This window comes from Sturnira hondurensis, unplaced genomic scaffold (genome assembly GCF_014824575.4).
Source record: "Sturnira hondurensis isolate 20B ecotype Veracruz unplaced genomic scaffold, ASM1482457v3 Scaffold0021632, whole genome shotgun sequence".
Classification (NCBI taxonomy): Eukaryota; Metazoa; Chordata; class Mammalia; order Chiroptera; family Phyllostomidae; genus Sturnira; species Sturnira hondurensis.
In genome coordinates this window covers 4,634,481-4,657,069 of record NW_028094263.1, presented here as the reverse complement: position 1 = coordinate 4,657,069, position 22,589 = coordinate 4,634,481, and the positions used below count along the sequence as shown (strand labels likewise).

Here is a 22,589-nt window from a genome sequence, read left to right as displayed (position 1 = left end):
CCAGGCTGGAGGGGTTGCTTTTTTTCTCTTGAGTTCATGTTATTAATTGGCTCAAATTACAAAAGTGCCCAAGGAGGCCCCAAGGGGAGGGAGAGAAGCTGGGAGAGGCAGAGGTTCACCGCCAGCATCCACCATGCCCATCTGCCACCCGCTCCCCGACAAATACATGGGGACAATGGTCCCAGACCCTTTAAATAATCCCCAAAACCATGAAGAGTGAGCAGGCAGACGAAGGGGCTCCTGCACTGTAACACCGGTGACAGGCTGTCTGGCCTCCATCCTGCCCAGGGTCCTGGCCTCCCCCATCAAGTCTGAGGCTCGAGTTCCAGATCCTGCCCCTGGCTCAGCAGGGGACAGCGGATCTCCTCTCCCAGGAGGCAGGGACGCCCTGCACACACGGCAGGGTGGACCCCACTTGTCCCAGCGGCAGAGCCCACAACCTGCTCAGGGCCGTCGATCCAGGCACAGTGCAGCCTGCAGCCAGGGGGCTGCCGTGCGGGGAAACTTCTTCCTCATGCTCCAGGAGGCCAGGTCCTCTGTGGGCAGCCCCTGGGCCCTCCTCTGGCTCTGGTGGCTGTGGCGCCAGAACCCTGGCCGGCAGGGTGGCGAGGGGGCGTGTTCATGCTCGGGCTCCCATTTCTCCGACGCGCTGCCGAAGGTGGAAGGCAAACTCGAACATGGTGGCCGCGAGGCTCTGGTGGATAAGGTACCGGGGCAGGCGGCCCTGGGGGAGGCGGGAGTTAGCTCCAGGAGGGCCTGCCCTCAGCAGGGGCTCCTCCCTCAACATGGGGCAGCCAAAGGGAGCGCACTGGGCCACGGTGCAGGTGCAGCTCTGCAGTGCAGCCTGGGACGCCCTCTGCCCCACCTCTGGCAGGAGGAACATGCTGTGCCCAGGCCTTGGCATCGGGCACACAAACAGACCCGGGAGGGGCTAGGTTGGCAGCCAGCCGCCCCTCCTCAGGGCCTCAGGCGTCAGAGGTATGAAAGGAGAGGCACAAGCCCTCTGGTAACTGAGGGCACCAAAACCATGTGGATCCTGCCCCAAAATTGAGGGCAAGAAAGGAGGTGGAGAGTAAGGGAGGCTCTGAACAGAGTCGGGGCCCCCAACAACACCCGGCAGAGCTCCCTCCTCCCCGAGCCTGCCCTGCAGCCTCAGCGCCCTCACCCTGAGATCTGTGTTAAGGATCCAGATGAAGGTGCAGACACGGGGGTTACAGGCTGACTTGAGCACAATGAAGCCCCCAGGACCGTTCTCTCCCCTGCAGAGAGAGGGGCACCACTGGGGTGACACTGGAGCCTGACTCGCCGCCACCCCCCATTCCTGGCCCATCTTGGATATGGGTGGGAAAGAGAAGGGAGCTGCTGGTCTAGCAACTGCCCTCCTGTCTGAGCAGGGCCAGGAACCGGTGTGCCAGGGGCTGCAGTTCGCATCCCCACCCCCACCACAGAGGCTCCAACACTCCCTGGGGAGTTTACACCCCTGCAGCACTCGTGCACACACACCCGGGGGCGCACCGCCCTCCCAGCCCTCAACTCCTCTGTCCAGAGAGTCAAGGTCAACTCCAGCTGTGAGGGGCAGGGCCCGGCAGGCACTTCTGCCTGCCCAGCTCAGGAGGCAGTGCAGTGCTGGCGGCCTCCAGGAGGGGGCGGCCTTTCAGGAGCTTTCAGGAGGCTGTGTGGTTCACATCCTGACTCATTTAATTGCCCAGGGCATCACTGAGCATTCTGAAGCCCAGTCTGTAGATAAGGAAGTTGGCACCTGGAGAGGAAATGAGCTTGCCTGTCACCCAGCAAGTCTGGTGGTGCCGAGACCAGAACCCAGCCTGATACCCAAAGAACAGTGCCCCTTGCAAACCGCAGGAAGGAAGGGAAAGGGCGGGGTATCTGGGAGGAGGCCGCCCGCCACACTGAAGCCTAGGATTAGACAGATGGAGAACAGCAGGGTGCCTGGAAAAGGCGGCAGGAAGACTATAATTCCTCTTCCTCTGGCAGGACTTTCGAGCGCTCCAGGAGGGACAGGGAGAGGAGGGGGACAGGGACTTGAGTCTCCTGGTCGGGTCACTGGAGGCCGGCTCTACCCCCAGTCTAGCCCTGGGGCTGCCCTCCAGGGTGGGTGGCGTGGGTCCAGACATTATTCCCCCAGTCTCCAGCACACAGAGCAGCCGATTAGCAGGATTAGGGGTCGGGAAGGGCAAAGCCCAGTGGGACAGGGGACAGGAAGGCGGCCTCAGCAGGAGACAGTCCTCAGCTGCACATACTGTACCCTGCCCTGTCCTCAGCGCCACCTGGGAAAGGGCTGGCTGGGATGACCCTGGGCAAGGCCAGGCTCACCTGACGTATTTGTGCGTTGGGGGCTTGGCACAGTGGGTGGTGGCGATGCCCGATGACAGGTATTTGTCTTTGCGTCGCTCGATGCGCCGGACATTCACAAAGTCCCTGGGAGGGGGGAGGGTTAGGCCCAGGGGGTGCCAGGCCCAAGACGAGGGGGCAGGAGGCCTGCCTGAGAGAAAGGGTATGGTGCTACTCACCGCGGGGAGACCACACCACCCGCAGCCCCTGCAGACACGTCATAGGAAACGAGGGTGTTGTCTTCCACTCGATGCAGGATCTGCGGGCCGTTAGGGCAGACGTGAGTGCAGCCACCCTGGGAGAAACGAGCCCCGGGGAAACCCGCAGCCCAGCCTGCACAACGCTTGGGTCCCTTCACGAACAGCCACTCCCATTCGTGGGGCCCCAGCCAGGTGCCCTGTCCATTTTCCCTACCCCTCTTGGAGAAACTGGTGCCATCACCCCATTTTACAGATGGGGAACCTGAGGCACAGAAGAACTCAATGACGTGACTCAGGTCCCCTGGGGTAAGTGGTCATGCTAGGGCATCACTGCCCTGACCTGCCATGTCACTTGGTCTCTGTCCTGAGAGATGGCCGGGCCTCCTGGCTAGGCTCACCTGGCAGGCGGTCACTGTCTTGTTCCACAGCACCATCCTCTCGGGCTGCAGGATCACCTCCTGGTACACCAGCTCCGCAGGACACGGCAGGAAGGCCTGGGGCAGGGCAGGGCAGGCAGGTGCTGGGTGGGGCCGCTGTGCCCGGGCCCCCCGCCTGTCCCTCTGGTGGGGAGAATCCTGACAGAGGACCCCTCAGTCCCTATGTCAAGTCCCAGACGGGGCAGGAGGCTCCAGGACACTCCAGAACACCCAGTCCCCTCACTCACCTTCAGGATGAATGTCTTGCCATGAAAGGGAACCTCCATGGTATATACAGTGTCCCCATATTCCTGTGGGAGGAACAGAGGGTGGCAGGGAGGTGGGCAGAGGGGGGAGGGCTTGGGGCGTGGGCTGGTGGCTCAGGAACGGGTGACAGGTACTTTTAGGTATTTAAATGGCTCAGGGCAGAAAAATGGAGTCTGGGGACACTGGAGCAGCTGTTAAAAAACATTGGTTCTGACAAATGTCCAACAACCAGGAGAGAAAGGCTTTTGCCATCAAGTTAAATACAGAGGCACAGCTGTGGCTACAGCCACGAAGGGCCATGTCTGAAGGCCGACACAGGCTGCCAGGGGAACTGGCCAGAGAAAGGGACGGGAACGTCTCCCTGTTTTCCAAGCTCTCTGCCATCTTTTCAGATAATGTTGTTTTGATCTTGATGAAACAAAACACCAAACACAGGGTAGATGCCTGGCTTTCCCTTCAAAGCAAAGCCTAGGAAGCAAAGCAGCAGGGAGGGGGGGGAGGGGGGTTGGTGGGGGGCGGGGAGCAAGGAGGAGGGGCAGTGGAAACATCCAGTCCAGCCCGACCTCCCACTGAGAGCCCCCCCCCCCAGGGCCCAACCCCCTCTCCTGGGGCTGGGATATGGTTCCAGCCCCTGTAATCCTCAGGCTCATTTCTCTGGCCTCAGAAAAGGGAGGAAAAACTCCCAACACACGTGGGCGGGTCAAGTGAGAGAGAGGTTTCTTACGTTATTCTTCTCGAATTTCCAGTTCTCCTCCTGGGCCAAGATCTGGTCCACCACGGCCATGGCCTCCTTCCCCTGGCGGATATACTCCCGCTCCTGGCCGGGGATGGAGGCAGGAGGGGTCGGCCTGGGGCTGGCACCGCACTGTGCTCCTGGCTGTCCTTTCTCTAGACACTCGACACAGCTCTCATGGAAGCCCGACCGAGTCAGGCCCTAAGGGGCGCTGGGGCCAGGCGCTGGGGCTGCGGCTACTCCGCACAGGATCCCCAGCCAGAGGCAGGCAGTGGGCCCATCAGTCGGGGGGCTGACACTCAAAATGGCACTGACAGGCATTCCAGCCGCTGGGGTCCACCCTCTCCTGGGAAGCTCCTGCCCACCCTGGCTGAGCCCGGCACTGGCCCTTCTCTGGGGGGCCTGCTCCTAAGGTGGGGGGTGGGCAGGCCGCCCCGTACCTGGGCTGAGAAGCTTTTCTTCCCAACAAGTTCTTCATCTGATTCATTGTCAGACCCTGCAGAGAACACACACAGGTGACAGTGGGAAGAGGTGGGGGAGAGCGTGGGGAGGTCACGGGGTCCGACACAAACGCGGGATGTGGTGTGGGGAGAGACGTGTGTGCGGGAGAGGGCTGCTGGCTTTCCCCAGGGAGACCACAGAAGGAACAGCAGGAACAGACCCAGCCTACCCCGCTCCTCGAAAAGCCCCTCCCTGAAGGAACATCCCCCAAACACCAGCCCTCACCTGCAAAGGATTCTGGGGGCGAATAGAACTGGCCCTCGGACAGAGCTCCAGAGAAGAGTAGGGGCCCCTGGGCGACAGCGGCCTGGGCAGCAAGACGCCCTGGGAGAGGAGACCGGGGCAGCCGTCGTTCCAGACCAAGGACAGTCGGGCAGCCTGTGGTCCCCCCTGCCCCCCACCCCCTGCTCACTCTTGGGCTCCTGGAAGTTACTCAGGTTGGCAAGGCGGCTCGGAACCGGCTCTTGTGCCCAAAACCATCCTCTCTTGGGGCTGGGATGACCCTCACCGCCCCCCTTACCCATGGCACTCACATCGCTCCTCCTCGGCCTCCTGGGGTAGAACTTTGAAGTCAAGGAACCAGGTCTCCAACCAGGCGAGGACAAAGGAGACAATGGGGAGCAGGTAGCCAAATGCCCCTTTGTTGAGCAGCTGTGGAGAGAGGTGGCTGAGTTCCATAGCAGGGGGGCACCCCAAACTAGAGCAGAGCCTCCTCCTGGGGCTACTAACTCTGGCGTGGACCCAGCTCTGATACTAGCAGCCTAAGGACCCCCTGCAGCACACGCCTCTGGGAGGAGTGAGGAGTCCTGCAGCAGGGCAAACTGAGGTGAGGCTGCAGGAGGGACATCCTGTCCTCGGGGTCGCAGAGGGGCACGTGGGGGAGGGGGCAGTGAAGATGACTCCTTGGAATATCAGAGAGGATGCCCCAAACCCCAACCCGGACACCCAGAATCAGAGCAACAGTCCCTTTTTAGGAGAAGCCCGTCCCTCAGGCCAGATGCCCACGGACCACCCAGTCCCTGAGCTACTGACCTCAGAGAGGATGACCTTGACAATGAGGAAGGCGCTGGACACCAGCGTGGTAACCTGCCCAGGGGAAGGGAGGAAGGAGAGAGGGAAAACAGAAGCTGGGGAGTGAGTCCTCCAGCCGACCCCTTGCACCAGCCTGGCCCACCCCAGGCTGCCGGGCGCGTGGCGTCTTACCGCAATCACCCACCAGTGCTGGAGCCGCAGCACCGCATAGCCCAGGAGCAGCCCGGAGAAGCGGAAGAAGGCCAGGGCCTGGGGGCAGTGGGGAGGCTGTCACAGGCAAGCCACAGTCCCCACCCCTGCGGAAGGCTCCCCTCCCCCTTCGGACCTGCTCCCCCAGGTTCCCTCCACGTGGGTGTGCATGCTCTGCGAGAGAAGAGCTGAGTCAGGGTTCTCTGGGGACCGTTTGGATGTGACCATCTTGGACCCAGGCTTTGTCACCCCCCTCCCACTGGGGGCTCTCTGCTGGTGGGACCTCACTTTTTCAAAACTGAGGGTTGCCCGACCAGGTGGGGATGTGCGCTGCCGAAAGCAGAGTCTGGCCAGGGTCACATCCTGCTCCCTCTGCTCCCAGGACCCCACGGTCACTCACAAAGATGTCAAAGAAGGAAGTTTTGAAGTTGTAGTGGATGATCTCCTGCTCCAAGTTCTTCCGAATACCCGTGTTCGTCTGGAAGAGGAAGATACGAATGGCTCTACAGGCAGAGCCCAGTCCCTGGGCTGCTCCTCTCCTCCCGGAATGGGTAGGAGGCAGGGGCAGGGTGGGGCCTGGCAGCGAGGCTGTAGGAGCTGAGCCACCACCCACAGGGGGTCTCGGAGCACCAGGGGAGTTCAGCGAGGGGCCTGGGACCCTAACCCCAACACCACCCCTCCCAGGATCCGAGCAGCCCAGGCAAGCAGGACTCCACCACTGATGATCAAGGGCAGGGCTGCACCGGCAGGGCCTCAGGGCCATGCAGGGCGGGGACTGGGCCCTACGCCAGCAGGTAGGGCTGGCAGACAGGGTGCTGGGAGCCTGCCTCACATAATCTCATCTCCCCCCGCACTTCAGTGCTCCATCTTCCCAGTCAGCCAGCCATGTGGGGTGATGAGGGCCTGGGGTAGGCAGTGGTGTCAGACGGAGCCCCAGGTGGCAAATCAATTGATTAGGTTTGTGCTTAATGGGCAAAATCCATCACGCTGCTGGGGAGGATGGCGTGGCGAGCGAGCAGGCTCTTCGTGGCCTGTCCCTGCCAGAACCGCCCACGCACTTTCAGTGGGACCTCGGAGACCCTGGCCAGGCAGAGAGGGCGCCTGGGTGGGGGCCGCGGCTGCAGCCCGGGGGAAAGATCCTCCACAACAACCCAGACTGGGCTTCTAATCTCTGGCAGATACTCGGGGTGGGGGGGGAGCAGTTAAAGATACAGATGTTCAGGCCACTGAGTCTCATGAGTCCTAGGGCGAGCTGAGCATGGGGAGTCTTCACAAAGCGTCCTGGTGCTTCTGATGCTGAGGTAGGGAGCTAGAAGTCTGGACAGCTCCTCCTGCACCCTCCCTGGCCACCGATGCTAGGACGCCCAGCACATCCCAGCCACATGCCTCAGCATTAGGACCATCCTGAGCCCTGCAATGTTCAACGCTCCCTGCCCTGGCCTGACACTCCACCCCACGCAGGCCCACCCCTCCCTCCTCGGACCACTTCCTCTTGGGCTCCCCAGCTCCTCCCTCCCAGTCACTGTCTGTGACAGCTTTCCTCCACCTTCCCCTTCACAGGGCACTCGCCCCTGCCCGGGCACCTGTCTGCAGCGACTGCACCAGACTCACGACAGCCGGGCTCCAGTCCCCGCGCTGCCGGTGCTGGGCAGCGAGGCCTTACAACCTGCAGGGGCCCTCACAGCCACCAGGCCACGCGCAGGCTGTCAAGAGAACTAAAACCATGCGGGCTCCAAACTACGGAAATAAAGCCACAAACATTGAACGCTGATACAACTTTAAGTGTCCACCAAGTGAAACATTACATTAACTCTACTAATTGCCAAGTCCAACATTCTAAAATTTTTCATTGCATCTAAAAACAATTTGGAGGTTAGGTTTTCTCACTTTGCAAGAATTCCCAAATGTGCAGGGTGACTTCGGAGTTACCACAGCCAATACAGCCAGATAATTTCAAAAATAAAATTATCAAAATATTTTCAACTCTCTTCTGGCAAGGAAATACGCACTGAATGAACAATGTTGGTAAGAGTGCTTCCTTTGACGCTGGCTAGGACCCTCCCAAGGAGGAACACTAAGACCCTGGAAGCTCTCTGGACAGCTCTGAACCTCGCTGGGCCCTTGTTTTCATCGGTACGATGGTCCCTGAAGTCCCCTGTGGCTGTGGCTCTACCTTGTGGAAAGTGCCAACCCATCACTGTGCACAAAAGACAGTTGCCCGCAGAACCCTAGCCGCCCTCCAGCTCAGCACATCCAGAACCAAACTCACCTCTTCACCCCTAGGCCTGCCCCTCCTCTAACCTCCTCGCGTCTCTCAACAAAGTCATCGTTTTCCTGTCACCCGAGCTTGAGATCTGGAGGAAGGGCATCTGCCCTCCAGAATGCTGACCCACTTTACAGAAGGAAAACGAAGGGAGGCTCAGAGAGGCCGAGTCCCTTGCTGAGGACGCAGCTGACGCAAAGGAGGGGCTGGGATAGGGCCGAGTGTGGATGCCCAGCTCCTGCCCCAGTGGTCAGGTCCCACTTTGCCCTGGCGGCACCTAGAGATCGGGCCCTACCACCAGCTGGCCAAGCGCCACAAGGGAGAGGGCTGCCAGCCCTGCACCGAGAGGCAGCTTGTCTCCGGGCTGCCGGGTGACATCTCACCAGACCCTGAGGCCGCACCGGGAGGGGGCGCAGCCACCGGAGGAGTGCCCAAAATGGGCAGGGCGAGCTGGGAGACACTGAGAACTGGAGTTTTTCCACCGGTGCGCTCCCCACTGTACCCTCTGCTTTTAGCACAGCACCTGGGACACAGCAGTGGCTCAAGAAATGTTGGCTGAGCCCTGGCTGGTGTAGCTCAGTGGACTGAGCGTGGGCCTGTGAACCACATGTTCGCGGTTCGATTCCCAGTCAGGGCACATGCCTGGGTTGCAGGCCAGTTTCTGGCAGGGGACTTGCTAGAGGCAACCATACATTGATGTTTCTTTCCTTCTCTCCTTCCCTTCCCCTCTAAAGATAAATAAATAAAATCTTTTTAAAAAATGTTGGCTGAATGAATGAATGAAGCCAGAGAACAGACAAAGATTTCAACAGTTCAACCAGGGCTGGCTGGGATCTCTCCTCCTCTCACAGAAATCGAGCATAAACTCTGGAGCAAGAAGCAGGTTCGAAGCCTGCCTCCAGCCTTGCTGAGAGACCTGAGACAAACGGCTCAACCCCTCTGAGCTGCTCTGCCCCGGCTTCATGTCACCCTCCCATGTGGCAGACGGAGTGACTGAGGCCCAGGTGTCCCCCTCAACACAGCTTGGCCCGTGGCCTCCCTTGAACCCACTCACGTTCAGCTCGATGATCCAGAGCAGGGAGATGAAGAGCAGGTCGAAGGTGACAAAGAGACAGAAGGTGCGGCGGACATCAGAGATGGCCTGGCGCTTCTCGGGAGGTGGCAGGAGGAAGTGTGACGAGAGGCTCTGCTTGTGGGACAGCGATGAGCTGAGGGAGGCCACGGCAGGCAGACTGCGCTCCAAGTCACAGGCCAGATCCCTGGACACCTTGTTCATCCTGGTGGGCCCCCACCTCAAGGCAGGGAGGGTGGGGCCTCAGCAGCACAGCTGGGGGCCGAGGTGGGGTGGCTGGGTCACCTCAAGCATGTGAGGGTCCTAAAGGTCCAGTTAACCCCCTTCGTTCCTCCACACACAGGCCTGCCCCAAGACCCCATTCACTGCCAAATGCATCCGCCCCACACCGGCTCCCAACCCCACAGTCCCAGTTCCTTCCAGTGGCCCAAATGCCCGGCTGGAGGATTTGAGCATCCCTCTCACTGTCTTCCTTCCTCACCATCCCCTGCAAAGCCCAGTTTGGGGGCCCTGGGGTCCTCCCCAGTGCCTGGACACGCAGCCTGCTCCAGCCAAGCCCAGCCCTGTGGTTCAGCCTCTGCTCCTGTCAACAGCCTCTTGCCCGCCTCCACCCCCAGGAGAAGACGGGCCCCAGCTCTGTTCTTTGTTTTCCCAGCACAAAGCCACATTCCCTCCCAGTAGCCAGCCCTACCCTCCCACCCCACCCCCATCCATGGCAACTGGGAGGGACTTCCTGGAGCAGAGTCTCTCAGTGCCCTGTGCTGGGACAGCTGGGACAGTGGGTGGACATCTTGGTCCCTTCTCTCTAGCTCCACTTCCACCGCCCCTCCTGAGGCCTGACCGCCATGTCCCTAAACTGGACACTCTAACGTGCTCCTAGTGGCCGTCCCCAGGAGGCCTCTCTCACCCCCAGACGGCCTCTGCGCCGCACAACTGCCAGGGTGAGCATTCCCCACCAACAGCCCCCCCGAGGCTCTGGCCAGTCCTAGAACAGAAGTGCCCACCCCACGGGCCCTTGTGGTCCAGGCCCTGGGGGTGCAGTTCTGCCACGCTCATTTCAGGAGGCCTCCCCATCTCACTGCCACCGCCACCCTGGCCTTCTTTCAGGTCCCTTAATGCAGCAGCCTGGTCCTCCCTCGGGGACCCCGGACATAGCTCTTTCCTCCTGCTGCTGCTGCTGCCGCCGCCACGTCGCATGTTCCTCCCAGCTCTCCCAAATAGCAACGGGAAAGCCCTCCCACCCTGACTGGGTAGCTCAGTTAGTTAGAGCTTCATCCCATGCGCCAAGGTTGCAGGTTCCATCCCTGGTTGGGGCACATACAAGCAGCGACCAATGAATGCACATGAAAGTGGAACAAATGGAAGTTTTTCTCTTTCTCTCCCTTCCTTTCTCTAAAACCAATTTTTAAAAAAAGCCCTCTCCTCAGAGCCTCCCGCCCACCAGTCCCCAGTCTCAGTGTCATGTATACACGTTCTTCAGTGGACTCTTCACTATGAAATGGTCTCATTTATTGTTCTGCACACTCCATGGGTGCAGGGCCCTTACCTGACTCAGGCGCTGCTGTCTCCCAGGGCCTAGGCCAATGCCTGACTCCTAGAAAGTGCTTAATAATTGATTACTGAATAAACGGATGATCCAGAGGGTCTCCTGACCCTCAGCAACATGCCACGCGGCAGAGAGGACCAGGGCACACCCTTAAGAGAATAAGAACCGGCCACTACCCAAGGCTGGCCCAGAGCTCCACTGCCCATAGGACACTGTGGCCATGGCCTTGACTCATGCCCACACAGGGCAGCATGGTTCTTCCTATTCTACAGGTAAGACCGCCGAGGCTCAGAGGTGGATGGACTTAACTGCCTGAGCAACTATGAAGCTAAAATTCTCACAAATGCCAGAGAGCAAAGGGGCCTCAGGGCACTCCCTCCCTGGGGCACAGCCCTTGCCACCCCCAGGCCTAAGATTTTGGCTCCACCGATTTGCTGCAAGGTGCCCTAACAGGCCCTGTCTCCTGGGTGGGGGAAAGGTTCAGCCCAGAGCCAGAGAGGGGCGGACTCAGTGTGGTGGGGCCTGAACTTCTAGGACCCGGTCAAGAGTCTCCCTGAGACCTCTCACCAGCCAGCACCAAGAGACAGAATTGGGGGCCAGCAGAATAGGAGCCCTCGATGTTTGTCCCTGACCCTGGGAAGGCAAGACCCGCCCAGTGTCCCCCTGGTTTGCTGTTTCCTCCAAACTTCGCAGTATCTACCACCCGCCACAGTCCTTTCCATCTACTGGGTCCACAACAAGCCCCTAGTTTGTGGCCAGCAAGGCAGCTCACCCAGCCCTCTGCCTGTGCACAGGCACGGGCCCAAGGCTGCCCCCCAGTGCCATGCTCCCGGGGTCCCCATCAGAAGCTCATCTGGAGGGCACGGAAGGAAAGCTGAGCCCAGCTCTGAAGGAGGCCGTCAGAGGAGGGATGTGACAGGCCGCTGGCAACGGGACCCCCCACATCCATCAGCTGAACCTGGCGCCAGGCTGCAGGCTCGGCACATCGCTCACTGTGACAGGGCTGCGGCTCAAGGGCAGGTGACATTTCCTGGTCTCTAATAGCCCTCCTGTCTTCTGCCAGACCTGTCTCCAACTCTCCCCTTTCCTGTGTTTCTCGCAAACCACCTTTCTGTCTTTTCTGTGTCTCTGTCGCCCCCTCCTTGCCCATGTGCTGTCACCCTTCTCTGGGTGCTCCTCCCCACCTCTCTCGCCTCTCAGTCTTCTCCACCCCCATCAGACCAGCCTCCCCCCTTCTCCAGTTTTTTCTCGTGTTCCTCCCTCCTTGTCCTCTCTGTCTGCCCTCATCCTGCCTCTCTCCCCAACACCCCTGTCTCGCTGCAGAGCTCTCGGGCTTCCCTACTCCCAGTCTGTGTCTGTCTGTCTTTCCCACTGGCTCTCTCCCTCTCTCCCCGGGGAAAGGACTTGGGTGGCAGCAGCTTGGGTGTGAAACACACTCAGAGTGGCAACAGCACTGACACTCACACCCAGACATCCCTGATGAAGCGAGAGACACAGATAGGGGCTGAGAGCAGAGGTGTTGGGAAGCCTGGGAGCTGCAGACGCCAGGGTGAGCGGGGAGCCAAATGCAGCAGCAAGGGGCTGGCCAGAGTCGGGGGAGGGGTTTCTGTATCTCCTTCCCCCATGAAAGCAGCTCAGAGTTCACACAAGCGAGAGCTGGTAGCGGAATGAGCACCAGTCGGGAGCCAAGGCCTGAGCCCCATCTCTGGGCAGCCACTGATCTCGGGTGACTTCCGGGCAAGTCCTTCTCATCAAGGAAAAAAGTCAGTGGTTTTTAAAAAACCCCCTTTTTTAAGCAAGATAAACTAAACATAAGAAAAGAAAAGAAAACCTTACTTGTAACCTCACTATATAAACTAGATAAAACAGGACTGTTTCAGGCCCTGCCCCAGCACGTGGTCACAGAGAGCCCTGCCGGTCAGACTTTTAGACTTTCCGTAAACGATGGGGTCCCACGCTCACTCAGATGACTTCGAAAGGCCTCTGAGCACCCTTAGACCACCTGTCGGTCTAAGAGGTGAAAGCCGTTTTGGCCTGGAACTGCCCGTAGCAGTTCCCGAAGCACTTCAGAACAGCTGGGCGTGGCCCGTGCCACCCTGCCCACCCTCCTGATGAAGGGCAGGCAGGCTGAGTGCTGTGAGGCTGGAGGCTGAGGCTGCCCAGCCCCCAAGAGCACACCTCCCTCCAGCCCACTGCCTGCTGCCACCAGCCCCCGCCAGGTGCCTTCAGAGGTGTTGGGAGGGGGATGGCATGTGTGTTGTGAAGTGAAGTTGTCCACCTGGGCTGGAGGCAGACTTGACGTTCGACATGTTTGCAGAAGCTAAGCTGCTAAGGCTTAGGGAGAGGAGGAAGGAGGGAGGCAGGAAATAAATTGGAGGTTTTATCGTCGTAGGCTGAAAGGGAAAGCGGAGTGGGGAGGAAGAGGCAAGTCAGGTCTGGGAACAGTGGGAAGCTAAGCAAAGGGCCTGACACCCTCTCCCAGCCCCCAGCTGCAGCAGGAGCTTCGGGTGGGGTCCAGCATTCACAGCAGCAGGCAGCGGCTATCCCGGGAAGAGAAATCAGGGTTCAAAATCAGGGTTCAAATCTCAGTCAGCCCTTAACTAGCTGTGTGATCTGGGGCAAATATCACTACTCTGAGATTTGGTTTCTACAGTCACATTACATAAACACAACAATTGCCTTGGCCAGTGTAGCTCAGTGGTTGAATGCTGGCCTGTGAATCAAAGGGTCTCCAGTTCAATTCCCAGTCTGGGGCACATGCCTGGGTTGCGGGCCAGGTCCCCAGTAGGGGGTGCACAAGAGGCAGCCACATGTTGATGTTTCTCTCTCACCCTTACCCTCTCTAAAAAATAAAAATAAATAAAATCTTAAAAATAAATAAATAAAATAATAATAAATAATAAAGGCAACAACAAAATACAGTAAGTCCCCACTTAGCATCCTTGACAGGTTCTGTGCTTTAAGGGAAACTGAGCATAATGAAACTAACTTCACCACAGGCTAATTGATACAAACAAGAGTTAAGTTCCTACGGCCACGTTACAATGAAACGATACTGAACCACAATGTTTATCTGAGGATCTGCTGTACTTAATGCCACAGAACTGTACATTTCAAGATGGTTAAAACAGTAATTGTTTATTTTTTTATTTTCCAATAAAAAAAAGCAACAACAATTGCTCCCTCCCAGGGCTGACATCTATAACAGCAGGTGCTTTGAGACGGAGCATGTAGTTGGCAAGGCTGTTTAGGTAAAAGGGACATTAAGTGTGTGTGTGTGTGGGGGGGCTAATTACACTACAGTGATGTGTGATAAATCATCCCAAAAAGTAAAACCTGAGCTTTATAATTCAGCTGCTGGGTGACCCAGAGCAAGCTCTCTGTGCCTTCAGGTCAGGCTCCCTCACCTCTGTATAGAAAGGGCCAAGACACAGGTGTAGCTCAGTGGAATGAGCACGGGCTGAGAACCAAGGGGTCGCCGGTTCGATTCTCAGGGCGCATGCCTGGGTTGTGGGTCAGGTCCCTAGTACAGGGCACGTGGGAAGCAACCACACATTGATGTTTCTCTTCTTCTCTTCCCCTCTCTCTAAAAATGAATAAACAAAATCTTTTTAAAAAAGGCCAAGATAGCCTAGGAGGCAAAGGTGAACTCCCATGTGGTGGGTGGGGGCAGGAAGTGGGGGGCTGTCCTGGCTCCCTGCACAGGCCCTCAGGAAGAGTGCTAGGATTGATCTGTGACCACTGGTGCCCCGCTCCTGCCCAACCCCCCAGGTCCCGATTTCCACAGTTCTTATGTGTCAGGGGTACAGAGGGGTCCTTGCCAAGCCTCAGTCACCCCCAGGCTAGAAGCTCAAGCCATCGCTCTGTAGCATGACACCCAGTTGCCTGTAGCTCTTGGCCAGGAATTGGCCAAGGTCAACAATTTGAACAATGCCTCTTACTCACTGTGTAAGCCTCAAAAGCTACATCAGGAAGTTGGGGACACCTGTCTCGATCCCGGGCTGTCTGGGCCGTCAGAAAAGAGAGCAACGCACGGGAAGCACACAGAACAGTGCCTGGCACTGGAGTGAGCGGTTAACGGACATGCACCACTGAGTCTCTTCTGAGTCTCCTCACCCTTCACGCCCCCAGCCTCCTCCGCAGGGATGGGCCCCAGAGCTGTGCTCTGTGGCCCTGGGGTAGGGGACAAGTCTCATCTCTGTCCAGAAACAACCCACACTGGGGCAGTACAGCTCCTCCAAACCTCCTCCTGGAGTGAGGGGACAGTGCATACAGGCCCATGACACCTCCCTGCTCTGCATCCCCAAACTGCTTTAGGGGCTTCCTCCTGAGGTTGCTAACTCAGCACAAATCAGGGGGAATCGGTGAGGCTGAGGAAAAATCAGACTCCAAGCCAGAAGGTTCAAACCCTGGACTCTCATCTTCCTAGCAACTGAATTTCTCGTGCCTCAGTCTTCTTCCCTGTAAACTCAGGATGGCAGCAGCACGTACTCCTAACAGGCATCAGAAGGACCGATGGCTTCAAAGAATGGCCGAGAACAGGTCTGACCCAAGGTGATCGCCGAGTAAGGGGCAGCTAGCGTGACATCCCTGACTCTTCTCTGGGGAAGGAAGACACAGTCCTGAGCTCTGGCTGTCTCTGAGCGATGACTTCAGGCCTGGGCTGGAGCTTTCTGGGTCTGGCTGCCCCTGTGCATGCCCAGGTTAACGGCTAATCCACAGACAGGCAGAGGCTCTGGGTGTGGAAGAGGTCAGCGGTGGCCGGGTCCTGCCTCTGGCTGGCCTGAGCAGGAGCCGGTTCAGGGAGGGAGCAGAGCAGCCCAGACAGGCCCACACAGAAGAAACAAACGCACTGGCCTGGCCTGTGTGGCAGTCTGCAGACACCCTCTGCTTTACACGTCGCACCCCCGACGACCAGGGGCTGTGGAGACGAGGAGGGGCCCGCCCACTCTCCCAGCCAGGATGGGGCAGAGCTGATCCCAAGCAGTACGCAGGCTTCCCTCTGGGCTGGACTGTGACCCCCAAACCCAAATGTAGCTGCTGCCTCTAGAGCATCTGCTGGCCAGGGAGCGAGTGGGTGTTAAAAGACCCCAAAGAGGCTAATGGCAACCCGGCCAGGGCCCGTGAAGAGCCCAGGGTCCTATCTTCCACATCCAAGCTCTCAGCAAATCCTGTTGGCTCTTCTTTCAAAATCCAGCCAGCACCTGCCCCCTGCTTACCACTACCACCACCACGCCCTGCCTGAGGCCTCCTCTTTCACTCACCACTGCTTCCTACCTCCTGCCCGTGTCCTAAGTCTATTCTGAACAAGGCAACCAGAGAAATCTGGGGAAAGGCAGACCACACCTCCCCAGTGCCCCAAACCTCCAATGGCTCCCAGCTCATCCAGTGTAAAGTGCCCACCCTGGCCTCCAAGCCCCTCTCATCTCTGAACCTTCTGCTGCAGCCACACCAGTCCGTCTTGGTTCCTTGGACATATCAAGCATGCTCCCACCCCGGGGACCTTGCATCTACTGCCCTCTGTCTAGAGCTCCTCCCCCAGGACCCTGCAAAGTTTCCTTCCCCCATTCTGGTTTCTGTAAATGTCCCCTTGGAGAGGCCTTCCCTGAACTCCCCACTTAGCCCCACCCTTCATCCACTTACCCTGCTTCTTCTCTCTCCACAACACACACCACCCCAGACACGTGTGACTAGCAGTCTGTGCTCACTGCCTGTCTTCTCTCACTGGAACACAAACTTCACGAGAGCAGGGAATCCCAGGGCTCTGCCCGCGGCTGCGTGCCCACCACCCAGAACAGCACCAGGCTCACAGTAGGTTTTCAGGAAATGTGCTGAAGGACCACTTACACCCTGCCCTACCTGGGCGCATGCACATGCACACCCTGGCACACCCTGCCTGGTCCAGACCACCTCACCTGGAGCTGGATTCTGTCCTCTGATGGCGTCTTGCCCTGCCCTCCACTGGCTGGCAAGGTGGCTGTTCCCTCCCCTTCCCTGAGCCTGGACTTGCAGGGAGAGGAGTGGAGGTGAGTTAGACTCCTTGGAGAGCAAAGGTCAAGGAGGAAGGATTCAGCAAGACCCCAGTACTCCTCTCTTGCTATGGGGGAGTACGTCCCTCTCCCAGTACGTTCCTGACCACTGACTGCTCCCAAGACACTGCATGGCTGGTCTTCCTTCTGCATCTCTACTCCTCCCCCGCCCCGCCCCCACTCCCTCATGCTGGACCGACCTCCTCCCCCAGGGGAATAATTCTGACCAAAAAGAACAGTTCGGATGTCGCCTCCTGGGCAATGTTCTCCCTTGCCCTCCAGGCTTCCCTGACCCCAGATCTCAGCACTCAGGCTCAGCATTTCCCTCACACACAGCCTAGAGCCTTGAAGTCCTATCTCTCTTCGAGCCCCTGAGGCCCAGGTGGCACTGCCTGGCCATGTACATGTCCAGGAAGTTTACTGGTCTATGGATCCGTAATGCTCACCCTGGAACAGGACACAAGTCAAAGACCCAAGGCCATTCCTTAGCAGGCTGTGTGCCCTTGACCAAATCACTCTCTCTGAACCTTGAACCAAATCACTGAACCTCAGTCTTCTCATCTATACAATGGGAACGGTACAGTGCCCACTGCACAGAGCTATTGAAAGGATTAGAAACAACACACAAAATGCCTATGCCTAATTAACAGTAGCTATTACTACTATCAGGGGCTATGGGTACAGTGTTAGAGGCAGGGCCCTAGGCCAAGCAAGTCTGGCACAAGGCACTTTGCCCAAACTGAGTGTGCCATCTGGGCTGCTGGATGGAAGGATGGGCTCTGGTCTCAGGCAGCTGACCCAGGATGGCACATACAAGGTTCGCCTGTAATTCCAGGCTCAGCGGCCCATGCCATCAGCCTTGCCACAGTTGGCTGACTGGCCCTACTCTGCCCCACTCACAGAGGGTTCAGGAAGTTTCCTGGACAAGTAGGAGTTCAAAGAGAAGACGTGGCAACAGTGACAAATGGGACTGTGAAGCCACGCTCCACTTCTCCTTCCCTTCTGGGGAAATGGAAAGAGAAGAGTCAAGCCAAAACAGAAACTACATTCATCAGTACACCCTCCCCTCCCCAGCCCGGAGTCCTGATGGTACAGTTCAGTGGAAAACCCTAACAAAACGAGATCCACTCAGCCCTCCTACCCGTTCCACATGCCAGGCCGTTAAATGTCAAGATGCCCCCAGCTCGGTGATTTTATGACCCTGGCCTATGCAGGGGCTGGCGAGTCAGGCCCCGCCCCGCCCCTTCGTGCTGTTGAGTAAAACCTAGGGCTGATGAAATCGCATTCTCAAGGTCAGTCTGGAAAGGGCCAGTCATCTTCCTGGAAAGATCTCAGTCCCATCAGCCCACTCAAGGGAAGGTCCCCTGTAGTGTTAGGGGGTGGTTCAGCTCAGACTCCTCCCAGCGCCAGCCCCAACAGGACAAAAGCCAGGATCTGCCACTTCCCAGCCAGAAGTTCACGACTGGGGCACACAATTGGTCAGATGGGATGGTCTCCTTGTCCCCTATCCCACTGATGTGGCAGCTGTCCCTTGGGGACTAGGACTCTGAGGCAGTTTCAGGACACAGCTGTGGACCTACACTCAGGAGACGATTCTGAAGTTGATGCTAAGTGACTTTGACCTTTTCTGTCAAATCTCAGCTTCTTCATCTGTAAAATGGAGCCAATAATCTCTGCTACTCAGTGGAACGAACAAGTATAAGCTGTCAAATGTACAGGATTTTTGGTTCAGCTGCAGAAGTCTCAATGTGGGAGACCTCAATCTATTTCTATTTTTTAATTTATTTTATTGTTTTTTTCCAATACCATTTATTGCCCTTATGAGGGGGGATCCCCACAAACAGAATTTATTTACAAAAAAATTGTGTACTTATTCTAACATGTTTAAAATTCAGACACCTTCAAAGTACTCTCCATCTGATATAAAACACTTATTGAGACATTTTTCCCACTGTTCAAAACAGTTTTTGAGCTCATCAATTTTGATGCCTTTTAGTGCTTCTGCTGTTGCTGTTTTTTTTAAATCTTTTCCACATCAGCAAAACATTTCCCTTTAAGGACTTTTTTCATCCAGGGAAAGAAAATAAAAAGTTCCTTGGGTTGGGATCAGGTGAATAAGGAGGATAAGGCACCGGAGTCATGCCGTTTTTGGTTAAAAAAAAAACCAAAAACTGCTGAACAGCCCTGGCTGGTATAGCTCAGTGGATTGAACAGGGATCTGTGAACCAAAGGATCGAGGTTCGATTCCTAGTCAGGGCACATGCCTGGGTTGCGGGCCAGTTCCCAGTGGGAAATGCACGAGAGGCAACCATACATTGGTATTTGTCTCCCTCTCTCCTTCCCTTCCCCTATAAAGATAAATATATAAAATCTTAAAAAAAAACCAACAACAAAAAACTGCTGAACACTCAACGCAGTGTGGGCAGGTGCACTTGTAAACCACCCATCATGAAACGAGCAAGTGCATTGAAAGAGTATTTTAAAAAATTCACTGAAGCTGAATGCAGCCTCTCACAACAACACCAGCTGGTACACCAATACAGATGGGTTCCTCGAACACTCGCCTAATGGGGGAAGCCTGTACTACAAGGAGCCTGCCCTCCAGAAGATAATTCCTGTTTTTGGGGGGTCCCCCCTCCTGTAACTTCCTCCCCTAGAAGGGAGCCCAATTCAATGCAGCACACATATGCTGGAGCCTACAATGGGCCAAACACTGTGCTAGTCCCTGGTGACACTCCGCAGCTCCTGGTCTGGTAAGGGAGGCTGACACATAAACAATAAACGGTGCTACCAATGCTGTCAGTGAGGAGCAAACAAAAAGGACTGTGGGCTCTGAGAGAAAGGAGCATCAGACCCAGGCTGGAGTAGATGACGTTGGGAAAGCCGTGCAGAGGAGGAGCCATCTGACTTAGGCTTTGAAGATTCTATGCATTGATCCCTAGAGGAAGGAGGATGAGCATTCCAGACAGGCAAAACAGCACGAGCAACTGCCCAGCCTCTGCACATACTCAGTCCACAGGCTGACCCCACCCAAGGGGGCTTGCCCCTAAACACCTGGTACCAGGCCTATGGACCACCCCAGGGCATGGTCCCTGCAGGCTCCTAAGGCAGAGGGCACTTCCTCATAGCCAAGTGAGGGAAGGAATCCCCAATCTCAGCAGTGGAGGCTGCCTCTGCCCTCCTGCCCACCTCAGGCCCCTCCCCCCAACAAGAGCTCAGTTCTGAGAATCTAGCTCTCCATTCTCTAAGTCCACCGGTTCCCACCTCCCTCCGGCAAACTCATCCTCTTGCACTAAGGCCTCCTTATTAATTGTCAGCAATTCTGGGAAGCCATCCTCAGGCTTCCTCTGCCTTGGGTGCCCAGAGTTCTCTAGAATTAATGCTTGTCATGTAACATTTATCCATTCCCAAATTCATTTACTGAGCAGACATCAGGTCTGGGTCTTTTTCATTTTTTTTTAAAGATTTTATTTATTTATTTTTAGAGAGAGGGGAAGGGAGGGAGAGAGGGAAAGAAACATCAATGTGTGGTTACCTCTAAGCATCCCCAACTGGGGACCTGGCCTGCAACCCAGGCATATACCCTGACTGGGAATCAAACCAGGGACCTTTTAGTTCATAGGCCAGCACTCAATCCAAACAAGCCAGGGCTCTTTTTCACTTTTAAATTCTCACTCAATAAATCCAGATCCTGCAGCCGGTGCCCTCCACCACAGCGTTTTACTTGCTGACAAAAAGCCAGGCTTTAAGGCTCTGGGACAGAATAAGTAAACCACATCAGCCATCCTTAAGCAGCTTATGAAATTAAAAGTTAAAACCACTGCTCTACATTGTTCTTATATGGACAAGAATAAATAACATTTATTTATTGAGCACTCATGAGCTCACTGTTTTAAGCCCTATATACACATAACTTCACTTAACCCTCACAATAATTCTATAAGGTAGCACATGACTATCTTTGTTTTACGAATTAGGAAACAGAGGCGCTGACTTCATCAAGGTCACAAAACAATGTCAGAACCCAGAAAGCCTGATTCAGGAGTCTGCATTTTCAGCCACTGTGTTATTATGGACAGGGTGCTGCAGGGAAATAGAAGAGCAACAGTTAGCCTTGGGGGTTGGGGGAAAGGTGATCCAGAGCCAGTGCGATCTGAGCAGAGCACTCTGATAGACAAGTGGAAGGTAGCCTGGCAGATAAGAGAAGGGCCTTTCTAGGTAGAGGAGCTGGTGTGTGCAGAGGTATAGAAACAAAACAGTGAAGTGTGGGCAAGTGCTTCCTGCAGTGCCATCAGACTGCACCTTAGGGTGCCCATGGGAGACTCAGATCACAGAGAGCTCTGTGAACTGCACTAGAACTCAGCCTTTCCCACAGGTCATGGAAAGCCATCGAAGAGTTTTAAGCAAGGCAGCGACACTATGATACTTGAGTTTTAAAAGGATCACAAGAGTTACAGTTTGGAGACTGAGTGCAGGCAGCCAGGATCAGAAGTTGCGGGAAGCATCTGTAGTCATCTGGTGAGAAACATAAATAAGGTGGTGGTAATAGAAAAGAAGGAAGTTAGCTGAGCTAGGTCTCCCTTTCGATGCGGGAATTGAGGGAGAAGAGAAACTCTAAGATAATGCCCAGGTTGTTCTCTGGGATGGGGTGTGGCAAGGACAGAATGAGTCTGGGGGGGGGGGGGAGACCTATTCAAGTTCAAACACAGAGAGCTCCAGTGGAAGTGGAGCTGTCCAATTGGTAGGTAGCTGGATAGGCAAGTCTGGGGCTCCAGGAAGAGGCTGAGCTTAAGTTGTAGAGCTGGACACATTTTGGGAATTTACATGGTGTAAAGCTGAAGCCCAGGGAATAGATGAGACCATCCAGATTCAGTGTACAGAGTGCGGGGCGGGAACAGAATAAAATGTGAAACAATACTTCTACTGTTAGAGCAGTAGAAAGAAAAAAAGGAGAAGCTGACACGGAGGACCCCCCCTCCAAAAAAAATAGGAGGGCAGATGTCAATTATGTCAGTTAGGAATGAGTGTCGCTGGTGTTATGCACCTCTAAGAACTTCTTTAAAAGGCCCTTTTTATGTCAATTAGAAACTCATTCCAAAGGAAGTAGAAGGAGACCGGATGTCAATGAGACGCAGACCTACCGAAACCCGTATTCTTCTCATTAGGAAACCCTGACCTTTCCCCACCCCCAACTCCTGCCCCTTAATACCCAGATATCGTCCCCCTCGCGTCTCCCCTCACAGTGAACATGCAGGCTCAAGAAGGCGACTCCGGACGCCCTCCCGGGTGGGCGGGCCGCGGAAGGTCAGAGACCCCCCCTACTCCGCGCGTAAGAGAGAGAAGCGGAGCCGAGGAAGGGGGCGGAACCTGGGACGCGGCGGGTGTGGGAAGGGTCGGACGGAACCAAGAACGGACACGGGCCGAGAAGGTGGGGTCCGCTAGCAGAACACAACCCTCGTAGCACTACCTGGTCCCTGTGACCTCTGCTGGACCCACCTGCTGCATGTCACCCATGGGCCGGAATCTTCTGCCTCAGCCGCAGTCTGCTCCGCTGCCCCGGCAGCGCCTCCGAGCGGAAGGGGATCTTACGGCGGCCCCACTTCCGCCGCTGAATCCGCCCGGAGAGCGAACAGGGACGTGCGTTAGGAAGTAAGCCCCGCCCCTTTGCCTCAGCCTCCGCCCCGAAGCCCCACGGCCGCTCCACTCCACCCCGGAGGCCGGAAGTGGGGCATCCAATTAAGTTAGACTTCCAGAGAAGCTTTCGTAAGAGTCGGGGGAATGGGAAAGAAGCTCCGGGGCTTCGACTTTATTGGGCCACATAAGCCTGGCATAGTGGACCAAAAGGGAACTTCGTGAGAGGAGGCCTGTGGTGCCTGGGGCGGGGGATGGGGGGACAGGATTTGGAGAAATCCATGATTACTCTGGAAGCAGTTCTATTCTCTTTCCTCCCAGCTGCTTTCTGCTCTCCCCAGCAGGATCTAGGACTTTCACG

General features: G+C 56.4%; 1 protein-coding gene across 3 annotated transcripts; it reads right to left on the bottom strand.

The window, feature by feature from the left end:
• Positions 1–14: 14 nt before the first annotated feature.
• STARD3 (StAR related lipid transfer domain containing 3) lies at positions 15–22,211 on the bottom strand. Of its 3 annotated transcripts, XM_037033237.1 has the most exons (16): positions 22,094–22,211; positions 18,228–18,300; positions 9,005–9,280; positions 6,088–6,165; positions 5,670–5,747; positions 5,499–5,552; positions 5,000–5,117; positions 4,692–4,790; positions 4,406–4,461; positions 3,957–4,049; positions 3,214–3,276; positions 2,948–3,043; positions 2,529–2,608; positions 2,332–2,436; positions 1,166–1,259; positions 15–724 (listed from the first exon to the last, which is right to left on the bottom strand). In XM_037033237.1, exons 3-16 carry the CDS (start codon positions 9,224–9,226, stop codon positions 620–622), a joined length of 1,341 nt encoding a protein of 446 aa, XP_036889132.1. In that variant the 5' UTR covers positions 9,227–9,280; positions 18,228–18,300; positions 22,094–22,211; the 3' UTR covers positions 15–619. The 3 variants fall into 3 exon arrangements, with proteins under 3 accessions (XP_036889132.1, XP_036889131.1, XP_036889134.1); XM_037033236.1 differs by lacking the exon at positions 18,228–18,300 and having other exon boundaries at positions 9,005–9,277; XM_037033239.1 differs by lacking the exons at positions 9,005–9,280; positions 18,228–18,300.
• Positions 22,212–22,589: the final 378 nt, after the last annotated feature.